This window comes from Sylvia atricapilla, chromosome 1, assembly GCF_009819655.1.
Source record: "Sylvia atricapilla isolate bSylAtr1 chromosome 1, bSylAtr1.pri, whole genome shotgun sequence".
In the NCBI taxonomy this organism is placed as follows: domain Eukaryota; kingdom Metazoa; phylum Chordata; class Aves; order Passeriformes; family Sylviidae; genus Sylvia; species Sylvia atricapilla.
In genome coordinates, this window is record NC_089140.1 from 18,142,852 (window position 1) to 18,156,611 (window position 13,760).

Below are 13,760 nucleotides of genomic sequence, written 5' to 3' on the forward strand. Positions count from 1 at the left end.
TTTCATGTTTGTAAAGTCTGTTGAGCCTTTCTTGCAGAGATTAAAAACAGTGGAGGTGGTTCAGAAAGAAAATCTATTATTAATTTAGTGGAAGTAGTTAGATGCTCATCTCCTGTGCAGCTCTTAAAATATTTAGTTCTTTAATGACAGTAATATGTTCATTATAATGAATTACATTCTAGGATAATCATTTTCCAGCAAGGATTTTGCTTTGTTGGAAATATTTGAGACATCATAAAAAATTAACTATATCAATTATTTCATTGAAGCAAAGTCTCAATTTTTTTTCATTCAGACAATGTTCTAAACTGCCACAATGTGATTCTATTTGTGTTTATTTCAGCATGTAAGAAATTAACATAGTGGGATTTTTCAGCATGAATGAATGTGTTATTAATTTAGCATAACTACAAGAGCCCCTCCTGTTGAATATTTCACAGATTTTGATTCTTAAATTCACAGATTAATTTTAAGACAAATTTCAGTTAAAGTACTACTATTGGAATCACTTCTGCCAGCAGCTATCATTGGTAATATGTGGGACTACAACAGTACCCCAGGACTGCTCAGCTTTAAATAAATTGAGAGAATAATATTGCCTAGTACACCAAAAAGGAAAAGCTTTGTATAGTAACATCTAGAAAGAGGGAAAAGAATAGGCTGGGAGGCATCATGTAAATAATGTAGTGAGGGCAACCACTGGCACAGAGGTTTTTAGCTTCAGTTGCTTAGATGGGATCCACTGCTTTTACTTCATCCTTTTTCTTCACTTGCTTCAGAACTGGCTTTTAACTTACATGGTTCTACACTTGCCAAGTCTTTACAACTGTGGGTATTTGGGTGAATAAAAATTATCTCAGATAAATACTCAGATTGTGGACTGGGGGAACCTGCATACAAGGCAGTGAAGACTCTGGCTTTTTGGGAGTGCTGACTCACTGCCCAGAATGTCCTTGGGAGTACCCCTTGAGTCTTGTGATGACAGGCAAGAACTGCAGCACTGTCAGTTTTGCTAGCTCACTTTTATTAAAAATAGATCAGAGACAAGGTTAAAGTGAAGCATGGCACCTGCACAACTGGCTTACCAGCCCTAGCATCTCCCAAAAAAGACAGTTCTTGTAATCTAAGTTTATTTTTACTACGGTAGGACTGTCCTCAGTGGCGAGGCAGCTTCCCCTCACACCCCCGCCAGTGTGACTGGGGCTGTGCTCTGCGGGAAGCCTGCGGCAGAGCCTGGAGGCAAACAAGCATCTCAGCATCTTAACCACAAACATATCCTCCCTCTCTGCTCACCCCCAGCTTTAAACAGCACTAGTAGGGGGGAGTTTCTCTGTTAATGGGTTTGTTTCGCTTTAACCTCTGCCTCATTTAATCAATAATTTGGATATACTAGGTGGAAAAATAATCTGGGGATTTTTTTTTTTTTTTAGTAATATTGGGCTAAAAAGGAAGCTTGGTTTCCTGCATTCTTTTCATTATTGCTTCATCTTAAATTATTTCATCCAAATCTCCTCTCCATTCTTAAGCATCCCACGCACTGGATTCCATCCTCCAGTGTTGGCAACATCCCTGGATCCACAGTCCCGCCTCTGCAGAATTAGCCCTGTCCATGGGACTCTGTGCTCAATTGAGTATGGTAATCTCTACAGCTGTTAGCCTGGAATGCTTATCTGATGTTACCCCTGCTCGTTTGTGTCCTAAAACTCTTACTGAGTAGGCCAGAAAGAAAATCAATGCATACTGTGCAGTCATGTTGTGGTAAACAAATTCATTGAGAGCTTCAAAACATGCCCAGCATTGTTTTTGAGTAAAGCAGGAGAGCGCTGCTGACCAACTCCTCCTTGGAAGTGGAGTCTGGGACAGATGGATGGTTATAGCTCCATCTCAGCTGCTTGGGTGTTTGTTTTCCATTTTTTAAAATATAAATAGAGGATCGCTATTAGAGGGTATTTAAATGTATCAGAATATTCTAGATGCAAGACAGTAATAATTCAGAGCAGGCAGACTAGGACTTTATTTTTTTTTTTCAAACTTCATAGGTATCAGGATGCCATGGATTTAATAATGGATTTGTAACTATTACAATGTTACTAATTTTTTGGGTTTGAGTAGCTATTGGAAGAAAAGGATTGCTTTTTTAAACAGAAGCCGCCATGTGGAATCTCAAGCGATTCACAAATTCCAGGCCCAAAAAATAAATTCAGACAGTTGGGGAACTGAGTATTTTGGCCACCTCAGTGCACACAGCCCAATAGCAAAAAGAACTTTTGGCCATTGTGGAGATCTATAAGGGCCTTTTGGAGTCTGCTGCGGTGCTCACATTTTAGTGCTTGGCTTTCCAAGATAGGCATATTGGAGCGGAGGAAAGAAGCTCTCAGATTCTTTTCCTTGCTGTGTCATAGGAAGAAAATAAACTTTATGAAAAATACCATCTCCAATAAGGTTATAAGCAATGTCTGACTAGTTAAACTAATGGAGGATGTTCCTGTAGGCTGGTGTTAGCTGCCTTTTATTCCTAGCAGAAGGACCTTCAGATTAAGGGGAAATTATTTTATACAGGATACTCACTAGTTCTTGGCTATTGACAGTTCATAGGAATTGCAGCACTGGTTGTTCTGTAACATTTTCTTTGTAAAGGAAACCTGTTCTTCCATACTATTGATTAAAACTGGACCAGGAATAAAGGCTGTTCATTGCTTTTACTGGGCAAATTTTTAAAAAGCTCTGATTGCAGGAAATACTATTACTTCTAGCTTGCTTGACCAAATGTCCTGAGGGAACTGCTCTTTTGTTTGTTGGTTTACTGAGGTTTTTTGAGTAAACTTCCAGTCACTGCCCATTAAAAACAGAGCCCATCTTAGGTGTTGCAAATCACTTCATGGGGGAGTTAAAGATGAAGGTAATCAAGTTACTCCAACATCAAGAATATTTAATTACATATTGAAGCGGTAATGGTCTTCTCTGGCATTTGCAACTTTTAAGCAGAATTTCATAATTGATATTCATGTGATGCTTTCCAATAATTATTTGGTATTAGGCATTTATAAACATTCACAGTAGTTGTGCAAAATGCACAATGTAAAATGTCTGACTTCCTCTGTAAGGCCTGATGCAGGCCCTTTGTTGTGAGGTATAGATTGTGTTTGGACTTCACTTATTGCCAGTCACTTTGACAAATGACACCTTGGAAGAAGCTCGATGCAAATCAGTGTTCAATGCAAATCTGGTATTGAGTGAAGATTTTGTCCTGCTACATTTGCTGCCCACTTAACACATACCTTCTAGGCAGTTTCCAGGAGGGATGAGCTAAGGAAAGAGCTCCATGGGTGCAGTTATGGAGAGCTGTGTGCCATGGAGGAGAGGCAGCTCAGGGCTGCCTTCTCAGGCACAGGGGCTGCAACAGGCCAGCAGCTTTCACCACACTCCTCTTTACAATCCTGCTCTTACAGGAATTTTGGTTTGTTTTAGGCCAAAGAGCTGCCGACGTTCAAAGACAATGATTTTATTAATGATGGCCAAAAGATTCATATTGATGAGAATAACAAAAAGATGTTCCTTGAGAAACTCAAAAAGGATGTTGAGGTAAGAACATGCCTGTTCAGTTACATGTGATTAAAATGTGTGGCAAATTGTGGATATCACAGGAAATCATGTTTGTAATTCATTAATAAAAATTCTTGTTTATAAAACTCTAAACACTGACTGTTTTAAATGAAACACAATTTAAACTTTCAGGAGTTGATCACTGCTTTGCTGATGTGGTAAATGGCTTGCTGCCATAGCTGGTTGCCATACATTGTTCCTGCCTTGATGATGTGATGTTAAAATGATGGTACTGCTTAGTACTTAAATGCTTTACAAGCCTAGTACTTCCAAATGCCCCCGAGAGAGAGGTGAGTATTGTTAGTTGTATTTTACAGGTGGAGGTGCACCAGAGCTAAGGCCAAGTACAGACTGTAGTCCATAACAGAAGAGGGGCATCTCCCCTGCTCACAGCTGTACATGCCCTTTTTGTTTCATGTTAGTAATCCAGTTTTAAATCATTCTTTGTATCACAACAGTAGAATGCTTCAGTAATCTAAATACAGCAATTGGATTCTCATTATCTTAATGTAGTCTTTCATATAAATTTGTAATTTATTTGGCTGAATATAGTAAATACTTGATAGAAAATTGTTAATGTACGATTTAATGAAATATTATTACTGATTTTATTCAGCTAATAAAATAAGTATCAGACTAACTTGTTCATACAACTTGCCTTTAGTTTGCATAATTTAAAATATTTTTCCTAAACATGGTATTTTTGCAGCTTCAAAGACTAAAATCTGTTTTCAAGTGAAAAGGAAGATTTGGAAGAGACTTGGTAGCAAAATGTGTCTGAGACTTAATAAGTCTTTCAGCTATTTATATCAAAAGAGCTCTGTGAATTGACTTTCTGAATTCTTCAGATCTGTATCTCATTAGTTGTATAAAACAAAATACTATTACTTTAGAATTTACCAGATAATTTGCTTCTGAGGAAATCTAATTTCCCATCATAGTAACAGTGGGAAATTTATGGTGGTGACGATGATGAAAACATAAATACTTTGTGAAATATCAGTGTGTGTTTATTTTATATTTAAAATATTGTGCTTTACTGATGTCACTGCTCTAGAGATAAGTTTATTTGGGTTAAAATTTTGTGGTCTTTTAACATGTACGGCTGTTGCTGACTACTGCTTTTACAGAAAGTAGGTTGCAGATAATATCTTAAGTGTGTGAAAGTAATGTGGAAGCTACTTTCTTACCCCAAAAAGTAGGTTGTGTATGATCTATATCATGTACCAGACTGGGAATGTAATGGTAGATTCCAGATTATGACTTGAGAGGTTGTTTTTATGGGTTTGAAGTTTATACAGAGAATTGTTTAATATCCATGTAATCCACTAGTGTGAAGTGATCTGGCTCCTCATTTTGACAATGGCAAACTATTCTTTAGCCGTGTTTTTCTTTTGTTGGTTCTTTTGCCCTTATTAGATAACTGATAGACACGCTTCGTAACCAGTGTGTAAGAGCTCACATTTCACTACAATTAAAAGAAACACACAACACTTAGTACATGATTATCTTATCAGGTAGTATGTAGAGTTAAACACATCATGGAGTACTATTCTGAGCTATATAGCTTTATATACAAAGTTCTTGTTTTTTTATTAAGCTTTGTATCTCTATTTCTCTCCTAATCATGTCATATGTCCCCTTCCTCTGTTCAAACACAAATTATTGCTGCTGTTTTGATGTCCCCTTATCTATTTTCCCATCTCTGTATTCCATTGCAGGTGTCCTGAGAAAAACTACATCTTTTTCCATTTAAAATTAGATTTTTTCCTTATGTTGATCTCCCTAAGTCTTCTTGTTGTTAGCAGCAGTACACTTTTTTCCAAGAGCCATTCTCTTCTAGTTTGTAGCTCACTGTTTTTTCCCTTGAGTCTCTTCCCTTTCATGCTGTCCTGTATTATTATTGGTAGATTTTTTTTCCTTGTATTTGCCAAGTAGGGAATAATATGCCTGGAGTTGTTCCACCCCATTGCTGTTGGCTAGTCTCGTCTGTTTGTCTTGTATATTGTTGTGCATCATCTCTTCAAACTTAGATCCATTACAGTCTTGTGAAGACCCTCTTGTTTTATTGAAATTAAATATATTGAAATAAATTATACTGAAATAATTAAAAAACAGTTTCTTCTTCTGTATCCTCTCAATCTCACAATATTGCTTCTAGCACTTAAATTTACAGTTGCCTCCAGCTTGTCTCTTTTCTCAGAATCAGATTTTGAGAAACTGGAGTTTCTCATTACCTAGATATCTTTTTTATCACCATTGCTATCTCTGTGCCAAGTCTAGCTCAAATGCCTTCTTCCCTGGTCTGTTCTGACTTCCTTTTTACAACCATTTAGAGTTTACAAAAACTGAAGCGATTTTTATTTTCAGCCACTTTCTCTGCATACCACAAGCATGGACTTCACGAGTTTGAAATCACAGTACTGCTTTTGAGCTGCAGCACAGCTCTGTCCTGTCTATCACTCACCTCCTTGAGCTGTTTATCCCATTTTCCTGCTTTTATACCTTCCTTATTTGCATCCTTCTATTTCTTCCTTATCCTGTTCTCAACTAAAATAACACTTTGTTTGTACATGGTGTATTCACCTCTCAATTTCCTAAAATCTCCTGTCCTTATTCTTTATTCAAAACCACCCTTTCATTCACGTACACGTTTTGCTTTCATGATGTGAATCATGATCCTGTCACTGTGAAGAGTATACAGTATCATTTTCATGTCTTTGAGGTGTAAAACTTAACAGCTTTCCACTGCAAGAATATTTGAACACTTTTTCATGATTCTTTAATAAGAGTTAAAAGGGGTTGAGAGGGTGGGTTCAGCACGAGATCGTAGTGTGCTCTACACCTGAAGGCACAGAGGCTGCTCTGCACACTGAGCAGTGACAGAGCAGTCCCCACCCCAGGTGCTGTGTGTGGTCCTGGGCACCATGTAAGGAAGATATAAAGCTGTTCAGAGGAGGGCAGAGAGGATGGTGCCACAACACCAAGCCTGCCAGAGTTCAAGAAGCATTTGGACAATATTCTCAGGCACATAGTGTGACTCTCGGGGATGTTTCTGTACAGCAGGGCCAAGGGTTGGACTTGATCCTTAGGGGTTACTTCCAACCCAGGACATTCTATGAAACTGAATAAATTCTATGAAATTTAACTAAAACATGAGACAGGAGTAACAGTTGTCATCTTGCAAGCACACTGGTCTTTACTGCTCACAGATGTTTTTTCCCTGAGGCTTTTGGAAGAGAGCTACAGGATAAGTTTCAAGCAATTTGTGTGTTGCTAATACATTTTAATAAAATCAAGTATCTCTTTGCCAGCTTTATCACTTAATCTTCCCTTTTGCTTTCTCTCAGAACTGCCTTAGAAGTTTTTCTCAACTGGTGACACCTTTGTGTAAGTTCTGTTTGTAAGTGGAGCTTATGTTTTCCAGCAGTATTGATAGATGCTTATTATCACTTTCTAGTTCCTTGCTCAGTTAAAACTCATGGACTACAGCTTGCTGGTTGGAATTCATGATGTTGAAAGAGCTGAACAGGAAGAAATAGAGTGTGAAGAGAATGATGGAGAAGAGGAAGGTGAAAGTGATGGGACCCACCCCATTGGAACCCCTCCAGACAGTCCAGGAAATACACTGAACAGCTCACTGCCTTTGGCTCCAGGGGAGTTTGATCCAGCTATTGATGTTTATGGAATAAAATCCCATGAAAGTAAGCAGTAAGAAATATTTTTGTGTTAAGGTGGCTTGCATCAAAATCCTAAAGTCCTCACAGCCATGTAAAGGCAAATGTAAACTGACAAACAGAAGTTCACTCTGTGGAAAAGGAAATTTGCTCTTTGCTGCAGCAGAAATGAGAAGATTTCTACAACACTTAGCTGTTCTGGTTCACCAGTTCTTCAGCAGTTAATTCATGGGGTTTTCATCCCTTTCAGGAAGTCTAATATCTATAATTGGTCTTTCCTGGCAGATAACACTGTTAAACACAGTCTAAAAAGAAGGAGAAAAGAAGCATTCCAAGTTATATTTCATTTTTTGATTGGTTTTTGAAAATTTGTGCACTCATACCTAATTTCTGTGTTGCAGCTAAGAAAATTATCATAAGGAGTGTGTAAGAAGCCTGAAACTGAGTTTAATGTTAGTGTGTAAAATTAAGTATAACTAGTTAGTTGTGGCTCTTCAAGACAGGAAAGTTACCTTTTCTTTTTGTTTATAGATTGACGTGGATAAATACATGGTTTTATTCATAAAGACAATACGATCTTAAGCTGCACCAGGGGAAATTTGGGTTAGATACCAGGAAAAGAGTGACTGGGCACTGTAATCGTCTGCCCAGGGACATGGTGGAGTCACCATCCCAGGATGTGTTTAAAAAAAGACTGGATATGGCACTCAGGGCCGTGTTTTAGTTGATGAGGAGGTGTAAGGTCATAGGTTGGACTTGATGATCTCAAAGGTCTTTTCCAACCTAGTTCATTCTGGGATTCTGTTTGTTTACACAGAACCATTACCTTTCATATAAAACTTCATAGTTTTTCCACAAAGATGAAATCCACATGACTTCAACTGAGCAATCATTCCTATTTGTGTATGCTAGTTTTTTATTTTACACTCATTTAGGCAGTTTTGCATTATATGTGAGTGCAGTTAAACTCTAAATTAAGGACAGCTTGAGCTTGTGGTTTTTACACATCTTACGACTGACACTGACCTGTCTCAGCTGCTGATTGAGTCTTACCAAGTCTCCTTTGTTAGAAGGAGGACTCATTCAGATGTTTCAGAAGTCCTTCTCACTGCCCTGTGTTTGCTGTTGGCAGATGCACCCAGGAAGGAAGTGTACTTCATGGCCATTATTGACATTCTTACTCATTATGATGCAAAAAAGAAAGCTGCCCATGCTGCAAAAACGGTAAAGCATGGGGTAAGTATCTGGGTTGGTTTCTTCCTCTTACTCTGTTTATATTTGTGCATTTTTGTTTAGTGCCCTGATATGAGACAGTTCGGTAAATCTATGGAAATACAATATTTTTCAATTTTTTTCAGAAATTTTTTCAATTTTATTCAAGTTTAATGTGCAATTAAAATGTACAGAGTAACTGCTACACGTTACATACTGAGAGTGGAACTCCTTTTTCAGCTGTGTGCAGAGTTTTCTCACCCACAAAGAGCTCTAGTGAGGTGCTTTTTAAGACTTTGGCTTAAATTTGTGAGATGCACCTTATTCTTGCATACAGAGCTGTTCACCACTTTATGAAAGCTGTCATGAATCTAATTTCAGATGCAGGGCCCTAATGATGGTTTCATTATTTGGTACAGCCTGCTGAAAGTTAGTTCTTCAGCACATAATGTGGCTCACTCTAAAAGACTTCTTCAGAAAAAAAGTAAAATTTACAAAATCAGGCATAAAAATATAATTTGCATATTAAATAATTAGAGACTATTCAGTGAAGACTTCTGTTTGACTGCCATTATTTAATTTTGACTGGAATTCCTGCTTAGCAGGACACACCAAAGAACCGTGGTGAAACAGCCCAGTCTTCCAGATTTATGATGTCTATCTATCCATGATTTATATCTATCATCACTCCTGTGGTGATGTAACATTCAAATTTCATAAACTTCTTAAAAAGAGCATTTTCATTCTTGAGGCTAAAATTCTCCTGTGTTTAAGTATCTAAAGGGTCAGGGCATTGTGGAAAATTATAAGCAAAGGGCTCTGGGCCTTTTAGTTACAATAGAGGATGATGTAACCTGCAAAGGCCTGTAGGAAGTATTTTTTTGTCTCTTTAAAGCAATGCTGTCATTACTCTCTGATTTCTGGGCAGCTGAAAGTTGATGCAGACCAAATGCAGCCATTATCTAGCAATTATTACTAAACTTTGAAAGTAGCAGACTTTAAAAACTCACACTTCTGGCTTAAATAACAGAAATCTGTTGTGAGTAACAGCTATGATTATTGAAGCTGATTGCGATTAGAACTTATTACAGAGTATTACTTTCATACATCCATACATTACATTCATACATCATAAACGTTTTGTTTATTTCTCTGGCTCCATCCTGAGCCACGTGACATTGAGGTTCATTCAGTAATTGCATGCATGCAACTTTCCTCTTTTGTAAAGCAGGAAAAATATAAATAAAAATGTGGCTAAACCTCTGAAAAACTTAAGTAAAATATGAATGAAATCATGACTTCATTGAAATAACAATTGTATGGCTAATTCAGTGAGTCCAGATTTAAATGCATAAATGTTGTAAGTGTGATACTCTTACCATGTACTTCAAACCAGGCTGTGTAGCATTCAGGTAACAATACATGGCACACAACTGTTGACATGGCAGATCTAAGTATGGCAATTCAGTCTGCTTTGTATGAAGGCACTGCTGCTCAAGAGACCAGAATCTGCTGGTGAATCAGTGGGGGTAGCATGGCTAATGTGCTGTAAAAATTCATATAGAAGACTGAAGTACAATTAAAGTGAAGAGAGGCATGAAAAGTAAAAAGAACATTTTTCAGAAATGGAAGATAGCTGTTACAGGGGTGAGTACTGACTATCAGTGTCCTCCTGTGAAGCCTAAAAAGGCGCCAGTAAGATTCTACTTGAGGGCCATTACAATTTGTGTTTCTAATCTGTGGTTCTGAAACTGCACGTGAAATTTATTAACATCTCCAATGACAAAAAGCATCAAATAAAACACTGATTCTTTCTTTCTTTCTTTCTTCTCTCCTCCCAATTCTCTGTATAGGCTGGTGCAGAAATTTCAACCGTTAATCCAGAACAGTATTCTAAGCGCTTCTTGGACTTTATTGCCAACATCTTGACGTAACCTATCATGTTACATAGGACAGACACAAGACCTGGGGACAGCAGCAGTGGCTACAAGTGTAGGGAAAAAAAGGAACTCAGAGAAGCACTCATCTTACAGAAAGCAACCCCTTTGTTTACATCTGCTGGCAAAGATGATTGAAGTGGGGTGGAGTACTCGCTTTAACAGCTGCCTGATATTCCCAGCATAGTTCTAGCTATTTCTGACTCTTTTGTGTGTGCAAAAAAAAAAAAATTTAAATAATTTAAATAAATAGAACAGCTTACTCAGAGTGCACTGTGACAGTAATACTCTGATGCTACCAGCTGAAATGGAATAAATGAGCAAAGAGGTGTGGGGTGGGGGTGGGGAAGAGTAAATGCATGTTAAATCTACAATATTGATATCAGATTGTAAACTGTGGATCAGTTTATTTTTTGAAAAAAGATACGCAACAGTATTCCTCCTGATGATGATGGCGATAATAAGGAAGACCTTACTGCGAATGTTACACTTACACCCTGCTCACTGGCACTCCTTAAAAATGCAGCTGCAACAACCCTTGGTGCCGGAGGCTTTTCCCATTTGGTTCCTAGCAGTTGGGATTTTTCCTTTCCTCCCTCTCCCATGTTTTGTTTTCTTTTTCAGCACATTGCATCAGGAAGGTCAGCCTGTCAGACATCTGAGGGCTGGCATCTCTTACCTTACAAAGAGCTAACATCATTCATGCTATGTGTACATTTTTGCTATAGTAAACTTACATTAAGGGAAAACTTTGCTTACTTCTCTTTGTTACCTGAAGTTTTCATTTGTTTTACATTCTTGCAGTATAAGAACTAATAATGTTACAAATGTAAAAAAAGCTTATGTGAAGAAGTGCATAGTTTTGGGCAATAGTAGCTCCACCTTTTACCCATCCTGAAAGATGTGCACATTGATAGAAATTCCATTCCCTTGTAATTTACTGGGAAATTGAAGTTTAAATGCTTATGTTGTACTGTTGAAATAGCGGTATTTTGTTATAGATTATCCCTTGAAAAATGAACCCTGAATTTTACTGTTTACATTATTAGGAAAGCAGGGATATTTCTGAATTTCAGAGCCGTGTACAATATAAGACTTTTGAGTTTACATGTAAAGTTATTTTGCAGTACAAATGAAGTAATGTTTGTCATCTTCCAAGAGGTAACGTGCAGTAGTGTACTAAAATGAATGTCTCGCTCACGTCCATGATAGACTCTTTTACAATAAAATGCGAAAGGATATTTTGGAGGGATTTTTCCCAAGGTTGTCTTTCAGCATCAAAATGACCTGTCCTACCATTTGCTCAATTTTGATTGTATAATACATTGCCTGAAACTGTGCTGATCATGTTTAACTTGTTTAAGATTTTTAAACAACATTGTATTCCTTCTCCTCTTGTATTTTTCCCTGAAAGACTCCATGCTTGAAAGAGACAAATTTACATATGCTTAAAAGTTTATCTACTTATACACTGTGCTAAAGCTGTGCCTTTAAAATTTCTTTATTGAAATTGTTAGATTTTGTAGGCAATGTAGGAGAAGTCAAACCTCCCTCTCATCCTTTCTAACTGGGATCAGGAGTGCCAGCATGCCTTCTGGATAACTAATGTCAGTGCTGCTCAGCCTGCAACTGTGTATAACCTATGTTGTGGTTCACTTCAGAGGAGCCCCTACAACAGCAACCCCTTAATTACAGTCTCTTCAGTGGCCAAAGGCAATACTATCCCTGTTGCTGTGTACTAATTTTTCTTCCTTCCCCCAACCTTTCCCACAGGGTTTTTTGTTACATTTGACTTAGTAATATCTGCAGCACTGTAATGTATGTGTATACTTTTGTATTGTATGTATTTAAATAAGTTGGTACTGTGGCTTGATTTTTATTTTGTCCTCTCCCTGAACACCCTGGTTGTCTATGTTCTCACCCAAGTTTCGTTTTCTGAAGCTTCTGAAGGTATGAGGCCACAGGAAGATCCTGGAGTAAAAATAAGGTACTTGGAGTACATATTTAATTGCAGCCAATGAGTGTACATTTTTAGACCATTTTAGACATTTACAGCAAAGCATTCTTTTTGTCTGTGTAGCATTTTTGTCACTCACTCTTGTTGATAAACTGTTTATTTGGACAGGGCAAGGAAGACTCATTATTGTGTGTGTTAGTTCTTAGATTACACTCCAAACATGAGCAAGGCTTTATAAAATAAAGCACTTTGACAACTCACTAGGTAAATCCTTTGTTTTTGTGTTTCACCTGTGGCTTTGATTGCTTACAGATGAGTTTTGGATGTTAAATGCCTGTATCACAAAGGAAAAAAATAAGACAAAATTTAAACTTGAAGTTTTTCCACTAGGTTTTAACATGCTTCTTCCATGCTTACTTTAAGGGGTTTGAAACATTTAGTCTCTGGGGTTTTGGGCTGAGACTGGATCTGAGAGTGAATACCGAGGTTTGTAATTGGCCAGTCTGTGCACTAAATCCTAGTATTAATAACAAAACAGGAAGATCATCCACAATTGTTAATTGATAGAACTTTGCTAGCTGTGATCTTATGCTAAACCAATTATTTTAAAAGAAGTATTTGGGAATAAGTACAAAACTTTGATGGGTAGAGGGAGGGATTTATGTTCTAGAATTTCAAGACTTTGTTGGGGCTTTCAGTGCGTGATACGGCCTGTGCTGCATATTGTGGGCAAATGGCAGAAAAGTGTCTTTTTGTCCTTATTCTGACGTAACTTTTAATTCTTTTAGTACATTTGTCATTTTCAGGGTTTTTTTTTTTTTCCAGTTTAATTGCACAGATGTAGGAAAGCAGTATTTTCAGCAGTATTACCTGTGAATGACTGAATTAGTGATAAAGTAGATATATACCCCAAGGTGGCTGGGGAGCTATTCTGTTAAAAGTAGGTGAAATGATAAGGAGTGGAGAGATTCAGCTTCTTAATTACTCACTTAATAATGTCTCTAGTAATATAATGTAATTCACATAGCTGCTTCAGCTGCTGGGAGTTCAGTGTGAGCATGGTGCTCAAGGAATGCTGCTCAAGTTACGTGGGCCATTAGCCACGGTGGCAGCAAGCAGCTGCAGGACCCTGTCTTCAGCAGAAGTGAGTATATGGCAATGTGTAAGAAAAGGTTATCTTTCCTGAATGCAGTGATGATATTCCACATAGGAGATCCGGTTGGCTTATTAATGCAAGGGCTGAAAGAAAAGAAATAATTAAATTTAAAAATTTTGAAACAGTAAATTTCCTATGTCAACTATATAACCTAAATGTATAATCTGAATTTCCAGCTCTGTCTCTTGTGCATACTTCTTTTCCAAAGTAATCCTGCT

General features: G+C 37.6%; 1 protein-coding gene across 1 annotated transcript in view; it reads left to right on the forward strand.

The window, feature by feature from the left end:
- Nucleotides 1–12,655, forward strand: part of PIP4K2A (phosphatidylinositol-5-phosphate 4-kinase type 2 alpha) — a 108,765-nt gene extending 96,110 nt beyond the window's left edge. Inside the window, exons 7-10 of the mRNA XM_066316273.1 lie at nt 3,469–3,582; nt 7,064–7,307; nt 8,413–8,516; nt 10,346–12,655. Of these exons, the coding sequence (XP_066172370.1) occupies nt 3,469–3,582; nt 7,064–7,307; nt 8,413–8,516; nt 10,346–10,426 (543 nt within the window). The 3' untranslated portion in view covers nt 10,427–12,655. The remainder of the gene's footprint in view (nt 1–3,468; nt 3,583–7,063; nt 7,308–8,412; nt 8,517–10,345) is intronic.
- Nucleotides 12,656–13,760: the final 1,105 nt, after the last annotated feature.